Source organism: Lepidochelys kempii, chromosome 9 (assembly GCF_965140265.1).
Source record: "Lepidochelys kempii isolate rLepKem1 chromosome 9, rLepKem1.hap2, whole genome shotgun sequence".
NCBI lineage: Eukaryota > Metazoa > Chordata > Testudines > Cheloniidae > Lepidochelys > Lepidochelys kempii.
In genome coordinates this window covers 4,306,395-4,332,267 of record NC_133264.1, presented here as the reverse complement: position 1 = coordinate 4,332,267, position 25,873 = coordinate 4,306,395, and the positions used below count along the sequence as shown (strand labels likewise).

The 25,873-nt window shown below is 49.4% G+C and overlaps 1 protein-coding gene across 1 annotated transcript in view; it reads left to right on the top strand.

Annotated features, from left to right (window-relative positions):
• TPRG1 (tumor protein p63 regulated 1) overlaps positions 1-25,873 on the top strand; it is a 115,025-nt gene that overhangs the window by 28,391 nt on the left and 60,761 nt on the right. Inside the window, exon 2 of the mRNA XM_073358734.1 lies at positions 25,274-25,482. Coding sequence (XP_073214835.1) covers positions 25,274-25,482 — 209 coding nt within the window. The remainder of the gene's footprint in view (positions 1-25,273; positions 25,483-25,873) is intronic.

Genomic DNA, 25,873 nt, shown 5'->3' with positions numbered 1-25,873 from the left:
TATGGGTGCATTCATCCTTGAGTAACCTAGAACATTGTAATCTGTGTCTGGGTAGAAATATGGGAATTTTATACTGGCATAGACTCCTGTCTGGTATCCTGGCTCTGCAGTAGCTGGTAACATACTTTGGACAAAAATGATGTCATTTTCCCACCCTTCCCCTCCCCACATAATGCAGCTGGCTAATTGTGCACCATCATACATGATGTGTGTGTGGGGGGAGGGGGTGCTTCCTTCCTGACCCCAGCGGTGATTGGCTGATGCCCTGGAGTATGAGGTTAGGTAACACTTCTCTTTGCTCTAGTAGCTACAAAGATTATTAATGGCTATAAAACGATCCAGCCAAGTATTTGACTTGGTGACTTTCAGTGGCAGTGAATCCTGCAGGTTGTTCTGTACGCTGTGTGGGGGGGGAATACTTTTCCTTAGGCTTAAGAGGAAGACACAAATACCACATAATGATGCTAACTGTCTGTCACTATCCCACCCGGACGGGGAAGGATTTCTTCCTGATCCCACCTGGCAATCAACTTATTGCCCTGCAGCTTGATTGTGTTTCGGTAAATCATTTTTGTTCATATGGTTTCACTGGGGTTTTGAAATATGTTTGTTCTAATTATTACTGTATTGGTGCCCAGGGAGGGTGCTGGGCTGCTAACCCTGGAGAACCCATACAGCCCCATCAAAAGCAGCAGCCATGCATGCCATCCCTCTACCACCCTGGCATTGTGCCTCGGGGGCAGGGCAGTTTGGCCTTCATGGCCCAGCCAGTCCTTGACCTCCCTGAGCAGACTGCTGAGAAAGAGGCCAGCGGGTACCAGTTGAACCATGACGTGGGTTTTTGTGATGTGGAACCCTTGCCCACTTGGACTGAGGCCCCCCCACTATTTCCTGCCAGCTGCTGGAGGAGCTCTTGGTGTCCACCAGCCTAGGCTGATTCCAAACCATGAACCTAGAGGACAACATATAAGCTGCATGGCTCAGAGTCTAGATAAGGCAGGAGCCATTCAAATCCAGAAGACACCAAATACACAGTCTATGAAGCTCCAGCAAAATTACAACCACTGACACAAACTCTCCCAGCTGACACCTTTCTCATCATGCTCTGACATATGATTTCCAAGGAATGTAATTTCCAAGGAGTAAATTCCCCTCCTCTGACTGCATTTACACGCTGGCTGTCAACTAACAAGAGCGGCTCTTGACAGCACTGATATTGCTGTTTGTATCATCAGGCGACTACACGTCTGTCTAGGATTAATAATTTGACTAACAACTCAAGACAATTATTCCTATTATTATTTCGCCCTGGCAAACAAATCCTGCAGCTACTTTCTCCTGCCATCCGCTCCAATTTTCTCTGGAAAGCCAATGATCTTTTTTCCCCCCAACATTTCTGCCATACTCCCCCACATCTTGTAAACTTTACAGTCCCCCATGGCATCTGTGTGCAGTGAACTGAGCTGTTGAGACTAAATGTAATTTGCAATCAAGCTTCTGTTAACATACAAATGTACCGGCTGGTCTCCTGCAATATGGATTCTCATTCTGTCTAGCATATGGTAGCATTAAATCCAGTCCATGCAATGTCTCTTGTTACCAAGTTGTCAATCCTGGTGGAGTGGAGAATCCTAAAACAAGCACATGAGAAACATATTTTGGGAATAGGCTTCCCCCGGCAGAGCTTGACGGGAGCTGTCCAAAGAGATACTTTGTGCCTTGAAAGGAACTAGCTGTCAGCCGCCTAAAGCAGGGTCGTGAAACCGATTCAAACGCCTTGTACTTCCTGAGACAGGTACTGCAAAGGGGGCGAGGAGGGCTAGATGCAAGTGAGTTCATTATTACCAAGTTAAAAAGCTGGAAGCTGCTTCCCCTTCTGCCAGGCTTGATTCAGGAGTTCCTGGCCTAGTCTGGGGCACACAGCCAATATTTACATAAAGCCTTGGAATAAATGTAGGTTAAACAGGGAGAAATATGTCTGAGTAGGCAAAAAAGGCTTTTATTCACTAAGCAGATAATACGAATGTCATTCCAGTTCTGACTCTTCATAGGATGCTTACAGAAATCCCTTCCTTCCCATTGCCTTGTAAGTGGTTTTGTTTTTTTTTTATTTTGCATCGTTAGCATTGTTAATAATTCAGCGTGTTTTCTCACTCTCTGCTCTGACGGGCGTTCTCCTCTCTTCACTCTCTCTGGAGCTCTGAGGGGTTTCGGCCTTAGCAAAAGAGATGGAAGCTGGACCCTGTAAGATGAGCCCAAACTAAGTGCTCCCCTTCTGTCCCGTCTCAACCCCCCTCTGAAATGTGGGGACGTTGGCATTTGAAGCTGAACTTTGCAGTTCAGCCCTGTTCCTCAGGGTTGCATGAAAAACCTTGGCGCCCCTAATCTGTACTCCTGTTACGGAACTGCAAGTTCTTCCTTAGTGACCTGAGTCTTCGCCTTTGGAGACCCCTGCAGTTAAAACCTTGGCCCACATGACAATGAGAGGTTTGTGTCTAGCGGGCCCCGATTCAGGTCAGCATCCTTGAGCACCAGCTTCAATCTCAATGACATCAAGAGGCTTTAAACATGAGCATAAAGTTATGCATGTGTTTCATGACTATATTGGCTGAACCACGTGCTAAAGTAATTTCCTGACTCAGAGCCTTAGCTCACTTAATTGTGAACCACTGTAGCCTGTGGGTGGGTTTCTCCTTGCCCACAGGGTGTCACGTTGTGCCTTGTACCATGAGGCTAGCCCTTGTTGGTCAGATTGAGGCTGGCTGATGTGACTGCAGAATGTCTTAGCCGTACGAATGTCTACGACCCGACCTTCTTTTCTGAGAGGTACGAAGTGATTTGCCTCAATAGCATCCAGACGGGCTCTGTCCCAGTTATTTGTTTCTCTGGTAATCATCCACATATTTATGGAAGAAAAAAATGCATTGGAATAACTGTGGTTTTGCAAAGGAAATAACTGGAGAGAAAGCATCTGAAGAGGAGCATTTTTAAAAAAATAAAAGAGGCATTTTCTTTGTTATGAATCTCTATCTGCAGGTTGGGTGGTCTGAGATCTTTATCTTTGCAGGACCGCTGCCCTTTGCCTGGGTCGCGTAGGATGGACAAAAGCAGCATGCCTGAGGTTTTGATTGCAAACTCCACGGGTGCTGCTGGTGCTTTCCATGGAAATATCGGCTGACCTCAGCCCCCGCGAGTTTGCTTGTGCTGTCTGGCAGAGTCCAGCGTTGATGCCTTGGATTTCTGCCCAGACTCCCTCCCAGCCCTGAAAAGCCAGTGGCCTGAGCACTCGTAGTTCCCATGGACATTGACTGCTGTCCTACCCCTTCCGCCCAGTGGTGGGTGCTTAGCATCTCAGGCTGCTTGTGTGCCTGTCCCCTGTGGCACTCACTTGAAAGAGCCCCTGGTTATGTCGTGCCCTTGTTGTTATAAGTGGGCACCTCTCAGAGTGGAAGCTCTAGCTGCCGGTACTTCAACCTTGTGTCACGGGTTTTGGCTGGCCAGAGTCTAAACGGCCCAACAGAACCACTTTCCATGATGAATTCTGGGTCCTGCCTCTGTTCTGGCCTCAGGAACCCACCATTGCCTGCTTTCAATTCAGCTGAGCATGCGCTGACTGACACGGGAGGTTAGGCTGGTTCGAACCTCACCCATGGAAAGCCAAACCCCCCGGCCCTTCCTGGGGCACAATGGGGTGTGTTCACTTGTCATCTGTGCACGTTAGGACCAATCCTAGGCTAATCCCACAAGGTTTGGAGGCTGAGGTTGGATGAGCAGCCTGAGGTCCTGATGCCCCTTCAAACGCTGAGCTGATGGCTTTTGAGTGGCCTGGGAAACATTTGCACGTGGCTGCCCAGTCCCTAGTGGACACTGGCAAACTCACCCCTGAAGCTGCTACTAGCTGGAACCCTTTAGTCTGCGGTCTCAGCAGGGAGGCTGAGAGGTGACTGAGGTAGGAGGAATAAACTCCTGTCTCACTCCTAGGGGGGTTGCTGCAGGATAGCTACTTTGGTGGAATATTTCCGCTGCTGCAGTCCATGCTGTACCAGACTTCTTGGAGAGAAAAGTTCATCCGTTTTTGGACTGCCAGTCCAGCTTCTTTCATCAGCACAAATTTCCCTGAAAACCTCCTAGAAAGAGAAGCACTGGGTCGACAATAGAAAGGGATTACAATGCTGACATTCACCTGCCTGCATCAAAGCATGATGCAATGAAAAACAAAGCAGCAGGTATAGAGGAAGTGGATTAAAAGCCAGGAGTTTAAACTTGGGACTTTCTAAAGAGCCAATGAATTTGGAAAGGGGAAGTTAAATGCAGATTCCTGGAGAAAGGGGGACCAGATAATAGATAAAGACATTGCTAAGGAAGAACAGGATTGGTTATAGCAAAGGGCTGGTGCTTCTTCCCTATGTGATATCATCAAGGAAAACCACTTATGGTCCTGATCCAAAGCCCACTGGAGTTAGTGGAAAGACCTCCACTAACATCAGTGGGCTTTGGTTGAGATCGTAGGAAACTACATCACCAATTCTCCCAATCCAACATGTTTCAAAGCAATTTATAATAATGCCTCAAAACCACGTTGGAGGGCACATGGAGAAAGAGGATATGTTCTTTCATGTTGGTAGGACTCCCTTAGGGCACAGTTATTCTGGGAACAAATATTTAAGATCACAGGAACTAAGCAGCCAGAGGATACATTCCTTCTCTTATGGGGACTTACAGGGAAAGTTATGCCCCCCTATGCAAAATGCCACTTAGACCTCCTATCTTTTGGTGTCCACCAGATGCTCTATGGCTGGATTTTGGAAAAAGAAATCCCTTCACCCAGAAGTTTCTTCCTTGCTCTGTAGAATCCGAGAAACGAGTATTGGAGAATTATTGGACAGCCCAAGATCAACGATCTTCTGACTTATATACAACCTAGCTTCTGTTTACAGAAGATGAAGGAAAGGACATCTTCACAGTAACCTGCAAAGCAGGCAAGGCTACATCTTCCATTGTCAGCTGATCTTCAATACACTGAGATATCAATTATTCAAAAAAAAAAGTATTTTCTGGGTCTGTAACTTCTGTTACAAACCTTAGGAAAGATATACAGACCTATGCTCTTAAGAGCTGGCTTGCTTGAGAAAGTGAGGATTCCCTCTTTCTTCCCTTTATTCATTTTTCATGTTTGGAAGAGTGGTGAAAATCAGAAGCTAACTATCTGCGTGCGGTCTGCCTACCCGTTGTTTTATTAGGGCAGCATCAGGGCAGAGCAGGTGGAGGTGCTGGCTGCGCTAGGAGATTGTGTTCACCGCCCCAGTGAGCTTGAGTTACTCCGCCGGAGCTAGGCTGGCTGGAGTGAGAGCGGCCATGCTGGGAAATTACGCTCAAGCTACACAGTGTTTGGATTAGCATCTAGTGAGGAACGTTAACTCAAGTTTGTAGTCTGCAGCTGCATCCCCCTTGCATTTCTAGTTCTAGCATTAGTAGCACTTGAGTGTGAATCTCCCCTGGCCCCCAGTGAGCCAGCTAGCTCAAATGTAAAGCCCCACTTAATAGGAGTTAGAGATTTTTGTGTATGGACAGGGATCAGGATAGGGGCACCACTTGAGTTATTCCTCTGCAAGGTATGTTGTTGTCCATAGTCATATCCCTGTAATACATGGCAGATGCGTAGAATCATTGAAATGTAGGGCTGGAAGGGATCTCAAGAGGTCATATAGTCCGTCCCGCTAGCTGACACAGGGTTAAGCATACCTAATCCATCCCTGGGCATAGCTGTGAATCTCACCAATAGGAAGGACTCGACATTAAGTCAGATGATTGAGCTAAGCGACTGGGGTGCCAAGAGAGAAGGGGCATTTGCATCTCCCTCCATATGAGAATCAAGATTATGTAAGCGGGGGAATAGTCCCGCTATTGTGGGGAGCTTTCCTGGCTTCTACACTACCCCGGTGAAGTGGACTAGCGAAAGGATCTGAGTCCTCGCTCCCACTTCCTTTACCCAGAGGCCTCCCTGCCCTTGAGGACTCCCCTTCCACCCTCCTGTCTGGCAGAGTCCTTGTAACCCCAACAAGACTGGGCCCAGGATTCCTGGGGGGCTCGACCCCCAACCCTGCTGCGGTCACCTAGTACAGGGGCTAGGGGGTGCTCTCTCTGCACTGGGCACCTCCCTGACCCACTGATCATTACATACAATTTAAAGCAAATGCAAGTTATTTAATCAACAATTAATTAAAAAAAGAGTAAGGAATAATGGAAAAGGTTAAAGGAAACACATCACCCTGCTCTGTGGCAGGGAACATCACAAACAGTGTCTCTGGGATGTCAGGGCGGTTCACAGTCTGTTCCTTGGAAGTCCCAGGCCTCCTTCTCTGGCCCTGGCTGTGCTGCAGGGATGCTGTGGGTTGGACACTTGCTCTGGTGGTGGCCACACGCTCTCAGGCTCCAGATGGCAGGGCCCTTCTTCCCAGCTTTGCCCCCTCCCTGTCAGGGTTACCAATCCCTCTCCGAGTCTGGCCTGCAGAGCCTCCTGGCTGAGGCGTCTCCCTGTGCTGGGTCCACTGCCCAGAGTCCCCCTTGCTCCCCCCAGCTGCTCACAACGCCCGGCTCCAGAGTGCTCCAGCCCCACTCTGCCTCAGCTCAGCTGCTGCTCTGCCTCCAGCTCCCTGGGCTGCTTCTCTGGCCCCTCTGGCTCTGGTTGCTGCAGCTCTGCTCCCAGGACAGGGGCTGCTCTCTCTGGGCTGCTTTTCTGGCCCCTCTGATCTGGCCCAGCTCTGCTCCCCAGCTCAGCTTGGTCCCCTGTTTTCTCCTTAGCTCGGCACCACTCTATCCGACCCAGGCATGTCCAGGTCACATGGACACAGGACCTCCCTGGCCTCCTGACTCCCTCATTAGCCTGCCCGCCCTGTCATTCAGGCTGACCTGGAGCATTGGCCTCTTCCCATTGTTCCTGGGGGCTGTCAGTCTCAGGGTCCTGATTTCCCATCGACTCTTCCCCCTTCTTAGTACTGGGAGTTAGCAACTAAAACACCCCCACTGAATGTTAGTGAGGGGGCGACAGTCCCCTTACATTTTGCTTAAAGCATTAAGAGCAAACTAAACAGCAGTTTATTCTCAAGACACCATGCTCGGTGCTTTGAACTTCGAAGGTGTTGGGATATGTGCTGGGCAAACTTCAGCAGCTCTGGAGATGCAGTTCATACAAATACTCTAAAGTTCGGCTGCTTATTGGGATCTCTGGAAACCTGGCCTTGGAAATCTAGAGAGAGCAGGTTTTCCTCACCAGATTTCTGGGACTCTGCTCCTGGCTGAGTTGGAAACGGCCGCGGTGCTTGTCCTTTGGAGCTTGACGGCCTGGCAGATGGAGATGGAAATGAAAAATAACGTGGGAAATAAATTCAACTTTTTTTTTTTTAAACCTCAGAAAAAGTTTGACTCTGGCTTGGGCTGAGTTTAGGGGACAAGATTTGTGAGACACGTTAGCCAAGAAGGTTCCCTAATGCCCCGTTTGATTTCCAAGTGTTTAGGAGGAGTGTCCTTCCTCCTTTATGCATTTCCCCCTCTGCGTCTGTTTTGCTGCATTCCCTCTTCTGCTTGGAGCAGCCGCGTCAGTCTTTGCCCTCCCTTTGCCGGCAGTAACCCTGCAATAATCAATAATCCCCAAACTGCGGCCATCTGTTTTCTGTAGCGGGGCCGATGTTTAAACATCCAAACTCCTGTCACAAAGGAGTGTGTCAGGACGCAGCGTGTGCAATGGGATGGTGTGCTGGCGATGAAGCAATACGACCTAGGTGTCCTAGAGAAGGTAAAGGGGAATGTGATTAGGAAACGCCTAATAATATCCCTGCCTGTCTGTCTGTCTTAAAAGAAAAAAAAAAAAAAAAAAAGGCACATGTCCTCAGGGGTAGCTTTGTCTCTGGAACAAAATGTCCTTCCGCTTTGACACGCACAGCATGGTGCTATCAGCTGCCATGTGCTGCCACCGGATGGCCAAATGAGTTACGGCAGCAAGAGGGTGCAGACGTTTACCTTCGCCTTGGATCCCACCCTGTGGAAGGAACCGAGATCCTGCATAATTGGCAGCATCCATCTGATAGGCGGGGGAGCTCCAGATCACGTCCCGGTGGCTGCAGAGAGGGCGGACGGTCTCCCACCTGCTGTGTATTCAATCCTGAGCTGGTGGTGTGAGCTCTCCTGCTCGTATTTCCCACAGTGACCTGTGTACCTTGTTCCCGTCAATGCTGAGTGCTGCTTTCGGCTGCTTCGCCCTCCTCCCCACGCACCCAGGAAGCACAAAGCCGTGCAAGCAGCCGTGCACTCTTGCTGCAGACGCTGCAGTTCCTGCACCCGTAGCTCTCCCTGTAACTTGCCCCCGGATCTCCACTCCCAGCGCTGGCAGCAGGACTGGAGTGCGGGGCTCCGTGACTCCAAGTGTAAGAACTGCGCGCTCGGGGCTCCAGCGAGCCGCTCCTAGGGCCTGGTGACTGTGCCCTGCCTGGAGGCGGTACCCCTGCTCCCTGCGCTGGCAGAGCAGCGACATCTCCCGCATGCCACTTGACAGCATTTCGTTCTTCTGTTTCGATCCCAACATCCCATTTCTGCTGCCCCCGGGTGGGGGTAGGGGGCAATCTGTAGGGCCGGTCACCATCCGGAGCCTGCTGTCATTAGATTAGCACTTGTAACCAATCTCACTTCCTCCCATTTATCCTTCATTGTCAACTGCAGCTCCTGCCCCACCCAGGATGGGTAGAAAGTCAAGTTCAATGAAAGGCAGGGGGAGGCTGAGTGCCAGGGAGAGCCACCTCTTCAACAGCGTCCAATCTAAAAATACATGAGAGAGGGTGCGTGACCGGGGCGCCCTTATCGCTTGTGTTAGCAGGGCCTTGGTCTGCTGGGCGAGTGACATTCTAGTCCTCCTCCATCCGCGATGATTTGTTATTTCCACTGGGGCAGAGGCTAGGAACTCCATCCAAGGATCTGGCCCTCCTGTGCTGGGCACTCTACAGACATGTAATGAAGAAGTCAATCCCTGTCCCAAATTGCTTAGAAGCTACATATCAGACAGGACGTGCGAAGTGGATGAAACGGACAGAGGGGAGGCGGTTGGGTTGGGAGGAAATAACCATAAAGTGAATGGAGTTAAGCAGAAGTTGATCCTTCTTGCCTCTCTTGAGCCAGCTTTTGTTCCACTGCAGAGATGATCTTTCTTTGCCAGCTGCTCTGATGATCTCTTTCCTCTCTCGCTGATGCCACCCTGCCTGCTGTAACTCACTCAAACTCCTCTCCTTGTCCCTCAAGGCTCTGCACAACCCTGGACCGGCCTGTCTCTTGGATCTCATTCTGCAATGTCTTCCTCTCCCTCCCCAACACCACCAGCAATTCCAGTCACTGTTCTCCCTTTGTTCCCTTCTCCATGCTCCACCTTGTTGTCCCTGCACCTGTCGGTGCCAATGTGCCACGCCCTTTCAGATCCCTCCTAGGGACTCACTTCCTCTGCAATGCCCACAAACACTGACGCATTGTAATTATTGTTGCTTAATTATGGTAGTGCCCCGCAGGTGCTTTCCGAACACACAAGTGGGATGGTCTCTGCATCTGTGCCTCTGCCCTTTACTGGATGGAGTCGTGTGGACCTACCTATATTCATAGACTTTTAAGGGCAGAAGAGACCATTACGATCATCTAGTCTAACTTCTTGCATAACACAGACCATGGGACTTCCCTGTAGTAATTCCTGCTTTGAGTTCAATAGCTATGCTTGAACTAGAGCAAGCCTTTTAGAAAAACATCCAGGCTTGATTTTCAAAATTGCCCATAATGGAAATCCACTACAGTGCTTGATAAGTTGTTCCAGTGATTTAGTTACCCTCACTGTTAAAAATGTGCACCTTGTTTCCAGCCTGAATGTGTCTAGCTTTAGCTTCCAGCCTTCGGCTCTTGTTAGACCTTAGAATAGGTGGAGCTGGATGAAAACCAGGGTGAATTTTTCATAAAAATATTCGTGAAGCGTCACTCATTTTTTAACTGAAATGTGCAATTCTGATAAGAAATTTTTTAAAACGTCAGCATTTTCAACCAGCCACAGAAGCTGGTTTAAAAAAAAAGATGAAATTTTGGTAAAAGTTTTGTGACAATTTGGACCTATATTTTTTCAGCAACATTTCTAAATGTTTCAGCCAGCTCCACTCATCTGTCCGTTCTCTCTCCTAGCGGCGCTAGGGGCTGTCCACAATCCCGCCTTGTACCATCATCCTCCCAGCTCTGGGACCAGCTAAGTAGGGCTGGCACTTTAAGGTGGATGTGCAGTGCCTAGTGAGGACAGCAAACGGGGCTGCTTTATCGATCCATTTATGACCGTTGACGCAGCTGAGCCAGGGAGTAGATTTCTGCTTGGATCAAATTTCATGACTCTTCCAGGTGTTTTGCTTTGTATGTTGTCCCCTCCCTCCTCTGAATTTCCGAGGAAGAGCTTTGGGGCCTGGTAGGAGACACAGCCCTCCGGCTGGATTCCAAATCCCCTGGCACTTTGGGGGTGTTTGGATCCAGAGTTTCCTTTCAGACCTGTGTATGTTTGAAATGCACAGTAAAATACCACAGCGGAAAATGCCTGAGGAAGGGTAAAATGTGCTGAAGTGACTATATGAGCCTAGAGCCCATTTTCAGAAGGGATTTAGGCACTTTTGAAATTGTTACCTGGGGAGTTTGTGATGGCTGCCAATCCCAGGAACTGTGCTGTCCCCGTCCTGTCCTGTCCTGTCTGCTGTAATGTCAGCCTCTAGAGCTGAAAGCATGGGTCTCTGCTCCTTGGACTAAAGAGCCAGACTGTGTAGCTGGGGCTGTGACAAATTCTTACCTTCTGTGGCTTGAGCACAGGGCAGGGTGACTAGCATGTACTGACCCTGATCCATAGTCCCAGTATCTCCTCTGCTACGGGCTGGGTGTGTGCACCAGTCACAAAGCTGCCACTCCTTCGAAGGCAAACAGAGGGAAATCAGCTGCACCCAAGTCCTACCCTGTCCATTCAGAAAACGTTTTTACTTAGCAGCTGCGTGAGCCGACAAATCCCCAGGGCCCTAAAAACAGAGTGAGAGAAGGGCAAACGCCCCTCGCTGGCTTTGGGTGTCTAAACGGACAATAGCGCCAAGCCGGTTCCCCTCAGTCAGCAGCTGAACTTCCTGGTTGGTCTACCTGAAATCCGCCCTGAACCCTTCCCTGACTGGCTGGCAGAGAGAGAGCAAGATTCCTGCAGCAGCTCACCTGAGGCAGGTAAGCCCCCACTGTGGAGTTCACTGTGCTGCGAGCTTCCAGCAGGAGAGCTTGAGAAGTGGGAGCGGGGTGTATATGACAGCTCCAAACCCAGGAAGTCTTTGCCTTCGATGCCACAGCTGCTGTGTGACTGGGAAAGCCATCTTTATTGTTGCAGGGCCTTTATGGTTAATCTTTCCTCTGCCGCACCTTACAGGGACAGTCACTTTATTCCTGTAAAACCCATGACACCATTCTAGTCGTAGCCTTCTTTTAAACTAGACAAACCACTTTGTCAGACTGGGTGAAATTCACAAGCAAGGCCTGTAGGCAGCATTTCAGTTAAGGAGGGAGAACCCAGTTCCCCAAATGCCAAAGAGACAAGGTATTTGAATGGACTTGAAAGAAAGAAATGAGGTGAGGGAAAGAATCAGAGCTAAGGGACTGGCGGAAGAGGGAGAACTTCCTCCTTCAGACCCTTCTGCAGACACGTTTTCATCCGTTTCTTTTTTTTTCCTGCCACAAATGCTTGTTTGCGCCGCTTGCCTGACCCTTTGCTCCCCCGAGAGTCTGTGCTGTCGTCCAAGCCTTTCTCAGGCTGTTCAGCAGAATGAGGCTGGTAGTTACCTGTGTGGAGTTCTTGCTTGAGAAATGAGCTTTTGTTTAAAAAAATCTCCTTCTCTTGAGGAGAGCTTGGATTTACAAACACTAGAGAGAGAAGCTCAGTGTAACCTCTCCTGCTTCTATCTAGGGACATATCTGCCCTCTCCATTGTTAATACATTTCTCCCCCCAACACCCTGGGAGGTAAGGAAACAGAGAGGGGAAATCATAGAATCATAGAATATCAGGGTTGGAAGGGACCTCAGGAGGTCATCTAGTCCAACCCCCTGCTCAAAGCAGAACCAATCCCCAATTAAATCATCCCAGCCAGGGCTTTGTCAAGCCTGACCTTAAAAACTTCTAAGGAAGGAGATTCTACCACCTCCCTAGCTAACGCATTCCAGTGTTTCACTACCCTCCTAGTGAAAAAGTTTTTCCTAATATCCAACCTAAACCTCCCCCACTGCAACTTGAGACCATTACTCCTTGTCCTGTCCTCTTCTACCACTGAGAACAGTCTAGAACCATCCTCTCTGGATCCACCTCTCAGGTAGTTGAAAGCAGCTATCAAATCCCCCCTCATTCTTCTCTTCTGCAGACTAAACAATCCCAGTTCCCTCAGCCTCTCCTCATAACTCATGTGTTCCAGACCCCTAATCATTTTTGTTGCCCTTCGCTGGACTCTCTCCAATTTATCCACATCCTTCTTGTAGTGTGGGGCCCAAAACTGGACACAGTACTCCAGATGAGGCCTCACCAATGTCGAATAGAGGGGGATGATCACGTCCCTCAATCTGCTCGCTATGCCCCTACTTATACATCCCAAAATGCCATTGGCCTTCTTGGCAACAAGGGCACACTGCTGACTCATATCCAGCTTCTCATCCACTGTCACCCCTAGGTCCTTTTCCGCAGAACTGCTGCCTAGCCATTCGGTTCCTAGTCTGTAGCTGTGCATTGGGTTCTTCCGTCCTAAGTGCAGGACCCTGCACTTATCCTTATTGAACCTCATCAGATTTTTTTTTGGCCCAATCCTCCAATTTGTCTAGGTCCCTCTGTATCCTATCCCTGCCCTCCAGCGTATCTACCACTCCTCCCAGTTTAGTATCATCCGCAAATTTGCTGAGAGTGCAATCCACACCATCCTCCAGATCATTTATGAAGATATTGAACAAAACCAGCCCCAGGACCGACCCCTGGGGCACTCCACTTGACACCGGCTACCAACTAGACATTGGATGCATTTGATGAAGTGAGCTGTAGCTCACGAAAGCTTACGCTCAAATAAATTTGTTAGTGTCTAAGGTGCCACAAGTCCTCTTTTTCTTTTTGCGGATACAGACTAACATGGGTGCTACTCTGAAACCTGTCATAAAATACTGTGTTATTATTCCCTGCTGGGTAAATTGTTTTGGCAGGTTATTTGATCCTCTTCATTGTACTGAAATGAACTGGCTGGTGTATATTTGTACCACCACATGATACTGGATGGTACCAGAACTGTTTAATTGTGTGTCCTAGGACCTATACCAGACACTGCCTCTGATGATTCTCTTTTCACTTAGGTGGCGGGGGGCCTTGTGCTTTTAGAGCAGGAGAATTTGAGTTCTATCTCATCTGCTGCCATGGACTTCCCAGCGGTCATGCTGTGCAGCAAAGAGAGAAGCAGGAAGTCTGGTGGGTTTCTCACACTGTGTCATACTCCCTAGAACCCTGGGGATAAGTTGTTCCTGGGTGAACAGTACTGAGCTATTACATCAATTTAAGCTGACCTGAACCTTCCCTTCTCAGCACACGCATTCAGGACTGAGAATGCACCTCATTCCCAAGTGCTCTCTGCCTGACAATTCATGTTCTTATTGAAGTGCCCAGTGTTGAGGTCTGGATCTTGACACGCTTGAATGGGCAATGTCCTCCTCCCCTAATATGTGCGGGCCAGTAGTTGCAGCCGTGTCAGATGGAGTCTCTGAGTGGCAGGAGGAGGGTTGTCTGTGGGTTTAACTGTAAAGTAGTGATGCTGAGCTAATCAGTGGCACATGCAAATGATGGAGTGCCAGGACTGCGGTTCCAGGGCATGTCTGCATACACACATGCTGACTCCCCAATTTCAACTTTCTGAGTGCAAAAGGAATTGCAAATATGCAATGGCCAACAACAGCCACTAGGTGGCATTTTGTGTAGGCTATCTCAGTGCTTCTCCAGTTCTGTCAGTCTGCGCCTGGTGTTGCCACTCTTGGTAATTTTTCACCAATAGTTCTACTTTTGAAAGGCCTCGGTGACGAAAATTCGTGGCGACTTTTTGGGCTACCACTTACTTTCTTGTGGCAAAATTTGGGAGATTTTTCTGGAGATCTCTGTGGCTCCCCAGTCCCTGTCTCTGCACTGCCACCTGGTGGCTGTTCAAATGAGCAGCCACTGAGATGCATGCGCTGCTGGACCAACTCCACATCTCCCAGCCAGCAGAAGCCACATGGCAAATGCACCCTTGGAACAGAGCCCTGCTGGCTGCGGCAAAGCAGAGCTTCCTGTTGGCCACAGGATGTATCCAGTCAGATGCGGAGGCAGCCAGTATGGAGGTGGGGGCAGGCTATAATAAACCTGGAAGCAGCCCAGTGAGTAGCAGCTGCTGCTGGGCCCACTTTGTAGGGAAGAAAGGCCCTGCCGGCCCCACCTCCCTTTCTGGCCCCCAGCCATCTTCACATCTGGGTTCACTCTGCAGACTTCCAGGCAGGGCTGCGCAGATCACTGATGGTCCAAAGAACGTGGTTGGAGAACGACTGAGCTGGCGTATCTACTTGTATTTGAGCCAATAAATGTATACCTAAGTTGTGAGACCACTTTTGTAGAAGATCTATGATTTCCCCCCAGCTCCTCATGCCTTGTTGGGCTTCCAGCATAAAGTACTGTACAACAACTGGACTTCCTTGGCGGGGCTGCAGGTCTTCAGTAGCCCTCTGGGCCTGCCCTTATTCATAAAAAAAAGACAGTTTAGAGATGGGTCACTGGGCTTTAAGGACTTCATTGAAATGAGCAGGGGCTGCATATGTATGAGGTTGGCTTATAGGCAGTGCCAGCTTCAATATGACTTTATAGGGCACATTATGGGTGCAGTTTGATGCCCATGCTGGATGCCATTGCCAGGCAGCAGCGCCTCTGAGCTCTTAACTGCTTTGAGGAGTTTGCACAGAATTGATTCCCGTGGAGCTGGTGAAGTAACCGACAGAGGGGCTGGGAGACCTGAATGGTGCATCTGGTCTCTGCAATCGGGCACATTCTGCTCTCCCAAGCACGGTTCTTATTTTAGTGCCTCCTCTTCTTGGGAGAAGATAACGGGGGCTATGGAGATGACGGCTGTCTTCATCTCCTTGAAGCATTAGAAGATATTGGTGAGTGGAGGTGAGCGTCCCTGCTGCAGGTCAGATATAATAACCCATAGCACTGTGCTGGGATGATTACATCCAACCAGTATCTGCACACAGGTGGAATGTTGTTCTCTTGTATGCACTTGCTCTTCCCATGTGAAGTTTCATGCTAATACTACCATCCTCCCGGGCCAAGCTTTCTTGAGAAAGCTTTTGTTTAAACAAACAAAAGGAAGTATTTTTTTCACAGAATGCACAGTCAACCTGTAGAACTCTTTGCCAGAGGATGTTGTGAAGGCCAAGACTATAACAGGGTTCAAAAAAGAACTAGATAAGTTCATGGAGGATACGTCCATCAGTGGCTATTCGCCAGGATGGGCAGGGATGGTGTCCCTAGCCTCTGTTTGCCAGAAGCTGAGACTGGGCCACCAGGAATGGATCACTTGATGATTCCCTGTTCTGTTCATTCCTTCTGGGGCACCTGGCACTGGCCACTGTCGGAAGAGAGGATACTGGGCTAGATGGACCTTTGGTCTGACCCAGTAGGGCCGTTCTTATGTAAAGCTCTGTTCGGGCTCCAGCTGTTAAGAGCCCTGAGGCTAACGCTCTCTCCTCTTTGACCCACCCACCAACTCCACATCTGTGCAGGGCCATCCTGGTGGTGCTCCTGCCGTGGAGGGAACTGATGGACTAAGTCCAGGATTCACACTCTGTTAGTCCGCGGTGTGGAATTGCCAGTCGCTAAGTGCCCCGTTCTGAGCTGCTGGGGAGCACAGACTTCCCGGTTGCCGAGCACTCATGCTCTCTCTACCCAGGACTCATCAACTACAGTGATCCCGCTCTCTACCATGCATCTTCTTGACGGGTGCTCAGCGCCCCGGCAGTCTGTGACCTCGCTTGATTGTGTTTGCCCAGATCCTCCAAGTCTATGTCTCAGGTGGACCTTTTGTTCATTGGCTTTTCCAAGTCTGCCCAGGGTATGGAAGATGCATCACTTTTAAAGAACAGAAGGACCATTCTGATCAATCTCGCCTGACTTCCTGTGTAGGCTATGGGCGTCACCTGCTTACTCCTGCATCGGGCCCAACAGCTTGTGACCGAACTGGAGCATGTCTAGATGGAACGCTGAATACCACGGTCCCTTAAGAAGTAACAGCATTCTGTTCGAAAGTGGCCAGAATCCACTCCTACTATACCTGCTATTCCAGTCTGTATCCCCACAGTGATCACCTCGTTTTTCAAGGAGGTGACGCTAGATTGCCAAGCTCTGGAACATCCGGTACATTTCACATTAGTTAATGGGGGTGACATTCTTTTCCAATCTCAGGATCCTGAAGTGTCCACCTCTGGGGGCTGGACTCCTTCCCAGCAGGTGGAGGCAGCCACAGGCAGAAGAGATGGGCCTGACATTGTGGCAAACCCTCCCTGCAGTCAGCCACTCCAACGCTGGTTCCCTTTGTGAGGCTTGTTTACTGAAGGTGAATTCCTCGAGCATACAGAGGGTGTGTGGGGGGTGGGTGCTGCAGGAAGAAACATTGCTAGGCAAAACTAGGGCGTGTGCTGCAGGACGCTCTGGGGCCGGGGCCGGAACCTCAGAGCTGTGGTAAGAAGAAAACCTGGTCTCAGACATCAGGTTGTGGAAGGGGAGTGAGAGGTGTACACTAGGACAATCAATATGGTAACTTTGATCTCATCACATAATGATACTTGCCTGCCGTTGCAAAGCAGTGTAACAGGGCACTGGTCCCTTTAAGGGCCAGAGGCAATGGGGAACAGCCAGCCCTTTTCTGGCCTGGTGAGGATTCCCATGTAGGGATGGTGAAGAAGATCCCCAGCTCCATGAGGGAGCCTGGGACCAGGAGAGGACTGGGTGTGCACTGTCCCATGGCTGCAGCAGAAGCTGAGAAAGGGAAAGCAGGCTCTGTGCACACCCCGGGCTGGGGAAGCTCGAGCCATTCAGCCAGAGAGCCCCACCATCCAGTTTGGGAACAGGGTTATTTCTTTGTTATTGTTACACATTTCCGGGTTTTTTTATTTGCACTGAAGAATAAACAGGGCCCTGCGGACAGGGCATAGACTGAACTGAGCGTGGCCGATTGTTTGTCCCAGGCTGGTGATCAGGTCCGCGAGCACTTTGAGATCTACTCATGGAGAGCAGAATAGGCCAGTGAGGTGTCGTCGTTGTTACTTCTTGTGACGCCTTCCATCTGAGGGCCCCAAAGCACCAGAGAAACGTTGACCGATTACGTGCCATGCGGTGAGAGAGTGGCAGAGTGAGTAGAACCCTGGTGTCCTCATCTCAAGTCTTTTTCACCATTTGCTCCAGATCTCTCCATGCCTCTGAGCAGGTGGCAGGTTCCCTCCTCTTCAACCAGCAGTTTGGCTCAATAGCCTCTGGGAAGGACTGTTGTCTGGGATTTAGGGCTAGGGCCTGGGTTTCTCTTCCTGGCTCTGTCACTTGACTTGGGTGAGCCAGAGCTGTGCTCTGCCTCAGTTTCCCCAGTTGCAAAATGGGGGATCACAATAGCTTGCCTACCTCACAGGAGCATTTCAATTCTCTATCAGTATACAAAAAGTGTCACTTGATGAAAACATCATGGGAGTGCCAGAGAAGAGGACAAAGTCCTTATATTTGTGTACACTGCCCTCCCAACCATTGCACTGAACTATGGTGCTGTACACCCAAACTAATGCAGGGGTTGGTCTTTGGACTTGTCTACCCAGAACAAAAGCCATAGGTAGGCCACAGTGTGAATGCATTGCTGCCAACAGACTAGTCCGTTCCCAGTTCCTGGGAAGCCAGGCTCCATTGCCCATGAGTTAAATTGTCAAGCAAGCATCTTTGTCCTTTCTCCCATGCTGCCCCATATACCTGGGAGGAGCTCCCTGTAAATATCCCCAAATCTTCCTGTAGTGGGGTGGCTGTTGCATGCTCTGAGAAACCTGTCATGCCGTCGGCCCTTTGATGTCTTCATTTGATTCATGCTATGTGGTAGGTCCTCCCTGAGCTTTACACCTCCATTACACAATTCAGCAATGCTGGGTGGGAATGACTTATTTGTGCTGGAAATGGCCCACCTTGATTATCATACACATTGTGAAGAGAGTGGTCACTTTGGATGGGCTATTACCAGCAGGAGAGTGAGTTTGTGTGTGTGTGTGGGGGGGGGGGGCGGAGGGTGAGAAAACCTGGATTTGTGCTGGAAATGGCCCAACTTGATTATCGTACACATTGTAAGGAGAGTGATCACTTTAGATAAGCTATTACCAGCAGGAGAGTGGGGTGGGAGGAGGTATTGTTTCATGGTCTCTGTGTATATAATGTCTTCTGCAGTTTCCACAGTATGCATCCGATGAAGTGAGCTGTAGCTCACGAAAGCTCATGCTCAAATAAATTGGTTAGTCTCTAAGGTGCCACAAGTACTCCTTTTCTTTTTACCAGTAAGGGAGTCCGTAATTTAAATGCAAAGAGCTGTCTAGGAAAGATGTTGCTTAGATCTTTCACAATGCAAAAGGCCAGGCAACTGAAATATGTTGAAGAAGTCTATTTGTTCGGATACCCAGAAACGCTGACAGGAAGTGGTTAATGTCAGTTTCGGGTTAATTAGCAAACATTCCAAGGACTTTAACTTAATTTCAAGGTTAGAAGTTCCCTGAAGTTGTGTGTAAAGAGAGGACAATGGCTGAGCCTCCTTTGAAATGAGCAAAAGCAAACTCTGTAGATTGCAAAGGAGTTATTGGAGAAGATGTATCTGCCTCATGGGTCACTATATAGCGCAGTAGGAAAGCGGGGTTAATAATATTGTGCCTTTGCCCTAGCTTCAGAAGAAGACTCTTGTGGCCTGAGCTGATGCATATATCTCTAGTGCAGTGGCAAAACACACATCTTTTGCAAATTCTGACACTTTCCTATAGGCTGGGGGTGTAGAGCTGAGGGCTTCCCTTGGGCGCACACCATCCTTTTGGGAGGCATCAAATCCCAGATGTATTGTGGCTCTGCCGATCTATTAGCAAATCCAACAGCCTCTACCCTGTAGCCAGCCTTCCTGGTAAACCCTGCGACATTCTGTAATGAAAGCCCAGGTTCTCAGATACATCTGTGTGCTGGTTGGGGCTTCCTTTTCCGGATCCTTTGTCTATCTTGTCTGCTTAAACTGTAAGCTGTTCAAGGCCAGAGGTGCCTTACGGTGTGTGAGGTGGGAGGGGGTGTTGCACACAGCAGAATAGGGATCTGATCTTAACTGGGGCCTCTTGGCCCTATTTCCTACTGGAATAAAAACGAGACATCTGGGAGGGGGAACTCTGCAAACGAGCTTCCCAATCCCACGGCCAGCAGAGAGAGCCCAGCTGTTGGCAGTGTGTAGAACAGTTTGGGGTGCGAGTGGGCAGCTGGGGATTTGGATGGTGCTCCGGACACGCTCTTTTCCTCCCTGGCCATGGCCCCACGTCCAGTGCCACCAAGAGTGTGGTGCAGGAGCTGGCTTCATTAGCTTTCCCTCACCGAGGAATCCCACCAAACCAGGAAAACCCCAGCTGGGTAGATCCACTGGCTTTAGAGCCGCATCCCAGTAAAAAATGAGGCTACTTGAGGGAAGTTCTTCATGTCCATAACTGTGCACTGAAAAGGCAGCTTGTTTTCCTGTGTGTCCTCTTTATGGTGTAAACAGCCAGCGAGCTCTTCGTTTGCCTGCGGTCTGCACTGCAGCCTGGTCAATAGCACCGAGGTGACCAGTGGCAGAGCGCGTGCATCGTCCACGGTCGCAGCTGAGGGCAAGCTAAGTGCAAGTCCAGTGCCAAGGACCAGCTGAGCTCAGTATCTGGGCTGCAACCTTAGCGTCTGCACCCAGGCTGCACAGAGAGTTCCAGAGGTTAAGCCCAGAAGGGACCATCAGATTTTCTACTCTGACCTCCCGCCCAGTTACCCTGGAATTGAGCCCCATCACTTGGGGGTCACGAATCTGTCCATGGTAGAGCGCCCCCTCCAGGAGCAACACGCGGAGCTCATACATGAGTCCAATTATCCCCCACCCTAACAGGAGTTATGGGGCATCTTTCTAGCAGGCTAGCGCTCGACCTTCTGGCCAAGGCCTCTGGGGCCACGTCCCCCCTCGGGGTCCCAGGCGAAACCACAGAATCACCTGCAGTTAGGAAACGGGGCTCAACCAAAAAAAGGAAAAGAACAACCTGTCAGCAACTCCCTCCAGGATATGGGCCCCTCTGACTCCAGAGAGTCCTGGGAGTGTCACTGTCCATGTCAGAGTCCACTGGGGAACTCTGACTCCTCTTTCCCCTTCTGCTCCGGGTCCTGCACCCTCCTCCTGTGAGGGCAGGGCCTCGGCAGGCTGCCAGCCCTCTCTTCAGAGCTGGAGAGACTCAACAGTCTGGTCCCTCCTCAGGGTTGCCCAGATCTCCTTTTAATGCTTTCTCCAGATTTGCAAAGGCAGAGGGGCAGGGCCATCCTGGCCCCACGCTGCTCCTTAACCCTTCCATGCTGGTGCGGAGGTGATGTACCCCAGCACACTTGCATTTGACTAAAGCATCTCTTCCAGCAAGGCTGGACGGTCTTGAGTTAAAGCCATCAAGAGATGGAAAATCCACCACATCCCTTACAACTCTGTACCAGGTTTCAGAGTAACAGCCGTGTTAGTCTGTATTCGCAAAAAGAAAAGGAGTACTTGTGGCACCTTAGAGACTAACCAATTTATTTGAGCATAAGCTTAGTGGCTAAGCACCCTCACTGTTAAAAATGCATGGCCTAAATTCTAGATTGCATTTGTCTGGTGTCAGTGTCCAGCTGCTGGTTGATGTTCTGCCTTTCTCTGTTAGATTGAAGAGCCTGTTAGTACCTGCTATTCCCTCCCCAGGATGGTACTTAGACAGCATAATGAAGTCACCCCAGAATCATCTTTTTGCAGTTGAACCACATTCAGGACCCCTTGCTAACACCTGTTCTCAGCACTGGGTGACTTTTACAGTGTACTCCAGGAGTAAACTTCACAGGGCAGAGATGCCATGAGCCACCACCCATAGTTACCAGCCTTCTATCCAGCAATAAACTAATCACACACAGAAGTTTTATTCAGGGGCTTACCCCATCAGCTCTATCACTTTATTTGCTCCTGCCCTCATCCTTTAACTCTTTCTATCTCAGTCCCATTCAGCTAGCAAGCTCCCCCAGGGGACACAGCTGTGTCAGTTCTGTGTTTTGCAAAGCACAATACAGTACTCACTCGAAACTTGGCAAATTTGTTTTGCCTAATTTTGAACAGGCTGGAACATGGCTTTGAACTCAAACGCTGACAGGGAGGGTTGGTGGGAAATAGTTTTTTTGTCTCAGGAAAAAGTGTTGAGGTTTTCTGGAAATTTTTCCCATTCTGCATGAAGCCGTTCAAAGCTTTTTGACAAACACCAGAGAGAGAAATCACATCCACCCGAGAAAATCAGACACCGTAGGCACTTGAGCCCAGGTGTCCCTCATCTCAGGTGAGTGCTCAGGTGTGGAGGTGTGAAGAATCAGCATTTTCCAAGAAAAACACCATTTTGTCGAAACTCCTCAACTATCTCTGCTGTTAGATTTGTGTTCCACTGGGGGAGACGTTACAACAGGAGTTGGGTGGCTGAGATCAGCATGCAAAGTGGATGAATAAGTGAGCAGAGTAAAAAACAAATTAAACTCAGGGAAAAAAACATAGAAGAGAGATGATGCTAATGAAAAAAATAAACATATTCTCTTCCCATAGACAGGGCACCCATTCTTGCTCACCTAGCCTTTGAGTGTGTTCTTAAGTCCTTAATACACAGCAGAGTCTTCTCTGTAAGAAGAAAGATTTTTCTTTTTAAATTGACTCGCCTTTGGGAGGAGCCTTTGGTTCAGAGGCAGGAAAAACAAGCTTGCAAACTTCACTTTGTTTTGCAGCCCAACCCTAAATAGTCCCACAAGGATCTCCTGTTCCTAGTCACACACCTGCTAAGTGAAATTAACACAGAACAGAGCACGATGCAGTGACTGCATTCCTATCCTCTGATCAGAGGAAGGTGCAGAGAAGCCCAAGACCCTGGGTTATATCTCTGACAAGTGCTTGAAACAATGCCCATTCAGTGAATCGTTAGAGTAAACAAGTGTCCAGGCTAACGACTGCAGGAGATGCCACAGAAATAAACGGAAACAAAATCTGAGGGCTCATCCTGTGATTTTCCACATATGGTATGCTAATTGCTACCAACTGGTGCAAATTGCTGCTTGCCTTTTCTATGTCTGAGGTTGGCTTTCATGCAGCTCTGCCATTTGCTGTACACTGACTGCTGAATGTAGCCTGTGTTCCTCATTTATTCCCCGGCAAATGCTGTCCCCTTGAACATACTCTCTAGAAAGGGGGATGATTGGGAAGTCCTGTATGTTGTCATCAAAGAAGGACCTAAGTAAATAAATAGATACAACATAACATTGATTTTTGTGTGGTGGGAGAGACCGGTGATTTTGTTTTTGCAGAACTTCTCAGGTGGGCTTTGGATTCGTCAGACCAGGTTTTCTTCTCTTATAATCAAAACTAGATTTGTTTTGGATCCAGGTCCTGTGCTATCCTAATCTTCAAAGATTTCAGGAGTGTGAGGGGGTGTATGCCCCATGCAGGCAAGGAAAGGGCAAATGTGCGACAGAGAAGGAGACCAGTGAGCATACCAGGCTGTACCTGAAGGGTGGGCCAGGCTTAAGGATGAGGAAGTGCAGATGGGGTAGGGCCAGGAGAGGACTGTACATAAGGGAGTTTTTTAGATTAGAAGGGGACTGTAGGTAGCAAGCGAGGAACGTTGCAGTCACTTTCTGGGACTAGAGAGGTTGGGGTGAGCTGGCCCTGGGATCTTCTCTGGAACAGGGAAGTCTGGTAAGTGGCCTGGAGTGCTACAGAGCAGCCACCGGAGGGATACAGGCTCTGGTGGGAAGCTCAAAGGAGAGAAACTGGGGAGGCTATTGAGAGGGATGTAATGTCAGGTCCAAGGAGGGCAGAAGTGGGTTTATCGCTGGCAGTTTGGGAGCTTGTTACGGGATTCCAAGGGAAAGTCCTGCGAGTCCAGGCCCCTGAGAGAAGGGTCAACCTCCACAGCTGAGTAGGAAAAAGTCCAGGGAGCTGCAGGGAACAGTCCTTGGCTGCTGGTTACAGGATCCCTGGGCTGGAGCCCAGCAGTGTGGTTGGGCCTGGGTTCTCCTACTAGCCAGCAGCAAGATGGCATGTGTCCAGAGAAGGGGACAAGAATGACAGAGACCCGACAGAAGGGTGTGAGGACAACAGGACCTGGAGTTGAGACTGAAGACCTTGTGCTGGGGACTTTTGGACTTTATGATCCCAGAGGGGTGGGAACAAATTGTCGCCTGACCCGCGGGCTGAGTTACAGGAAGACAGACCCCTGCAGAACCAGACCCACCATCAGCAGGGGGTGCTGGAGTGGTAGAGCTGCTACACCACGTCTGGCCACAAGGAGGTGCTGCAGCTGAGAGTCCACTCTTTTACAAGAAGGTTTGGACAATGGTCTTGGCACGTGTTGGGCAGAAGTATTGTCCATAGTGGTTAAATTACAGGACTGAGCTAACGGAGCTTCTGTTCCCAGCTTTTCCACAATCCAGGGTGGCCTAGGTCAGGCCATGCCTTCCTTCTGTGTTGGAAATAGGAATAACATGTACTCTCATAGAATCATAGAATATCAGGGTTGGAAGGGACCCCAGAAGGTCATCTAGTCCAACCCCCTGCTCGAAGCAGGACCAATTCCCAGTTAAATCATCCCAGCCAGGGCTTTGTCAAGCCTGACCTTAAAAACCTCTAAGGAAGGAGATTCTACCACCTCCCTAGGTAACGCATTCCAGTGTTTCACCACCCTCTTAGTGAAAAAGTTTTTCCTAATATCCAACCTAAACCTCCCCCACTGCAACTTGAGACCATTACTCCTTGTTCTGTCATCTGCTACCATTGAGAACAGTCTAGAGCCATCCTCTTTGGAACCCCCTTTCAGGTAGTTGAAAGCAGCTATCAAATCCCCCCTCATTCTTCTCTTCTGCAGGCTAAACAATCCCAGCTCCCTCAGCCTCTCCTCATAACTCATGTGTTCCAGACCCCTAATCATTTTTGTTGCCCTTCGCTGGACTCTCTCCAATTTATCCACATCCTTCTTGAAGTGTGGGGCCCAAAACTGGACACAGTACTCCAGATGAGGCCTCACCAATGTCGAATAGAGGGGGACGATCACGTCCCTCGATCTGCTCGCTATGCCCCTACTTATACATCCCAAAATGCCATTGGCCTTCTTGGCAACAAGGGCACACTGCTGACTCATATCCAGCTTCTCGTCCACTGTCACCCCTAGGTCCTTTTCCGCAGAACTGCTGCCTAGCCATTCGGTCCCTAGTCTGTAGCTGTGCATTGGATTCTTCCGTCCTAAGTGCAGGACCCTGCACTTATCCTTGTTGAACCTCATCAGATTTCTTTTGGCCCAATCCTCCAATTTGTCTAGGTCCTTCTCTATCCTATCCCTCCCCTCCAGCGTATCTACCACTCCTCCCAGTTTAGTATCATCCGCAAATTTGCTGAGAGTGCAATTCACACCATCCTCCAGATCATTTATGAAGATATTGAACAAAACCGGCCCCAGGACCGACCCTTGGGGTACTCCACTTGATACCGGCTGCCAACTAGACATGGAGCCATTGATCACTACCCGTTGAGCCCGACAATCTAGCCAGCTTTCTACCCACCTTATAGTGCATTCATCCAGCCCATACTTCCTTAACTTGCTGACAAGAAGAACCACAACTCTCCTCAAAGGGAGGGTTGTGAGACCTACCTCATATTTACAGAGCACTTTGAGATCTTTTGGATGAAAGCTGCGACAAACGAGTAAGGTGATGTTATTGTGTCAATGTCATTTACTAACGCAGCTCAATGATATTTTGAAGGCCATAGATATGGAAAAGCATGGAGGTTTAAGCATTCATTTGGTTTTGCCCAGTTGGCATGTGCTTGCATTTCATTTAGCAGTAATACAAAAGATTTGATCAGATGTTCTGGTGGTTCTGTCTTGCTTGATTTTTAGGTGGCGAAATGTCTAACAGTGAGCACAACCAAGAGTTCCAGATGGTGGAGCAAATGGAAGAGATGGGCGAAAGAAAAGCTGGCAATGGAAAAGCTCCAGAGTCCCACCCAAGTGGAGGCATGGGGTCTCCCTCTCTGACTTCTGAGTCTACTCCCTTCCCAAATTCTTACGCCAACCAGTATGCCATGAGGAAATTCTTTGTTACAAGGGTAAGCAAACCCCACCCCTGTTTGTGTCCCTTAGTTAACAGATTGCCCACAGAATGGCTTGGCTCCTGGGTTCTCCTCCTGGATATTCAGTCCCCAAATTGCCAAGAGAATCTGGAGTGATCTACCCTTATGTGGCTAGGAGTCTATGATTTAGGTTCGTTGGGGGAAAAAAACCTGGATGTGAGTCTAGTCTCCTTCGGGCATGCATGATTTCCACTGGGAACTCCCACAAATCATAAGCTGTGCTCACTATCTTCCCTGCACATGAGCATGAGGTATAGGTCAAACCTGGACTCCCTAATGTTTGGAGGGTATGGTATGGAGTGCAATTTGACGTAACCAACTCTGTGACATTCCCAAGGATAACTGAGAAGTAATAGCTTATGAGAGG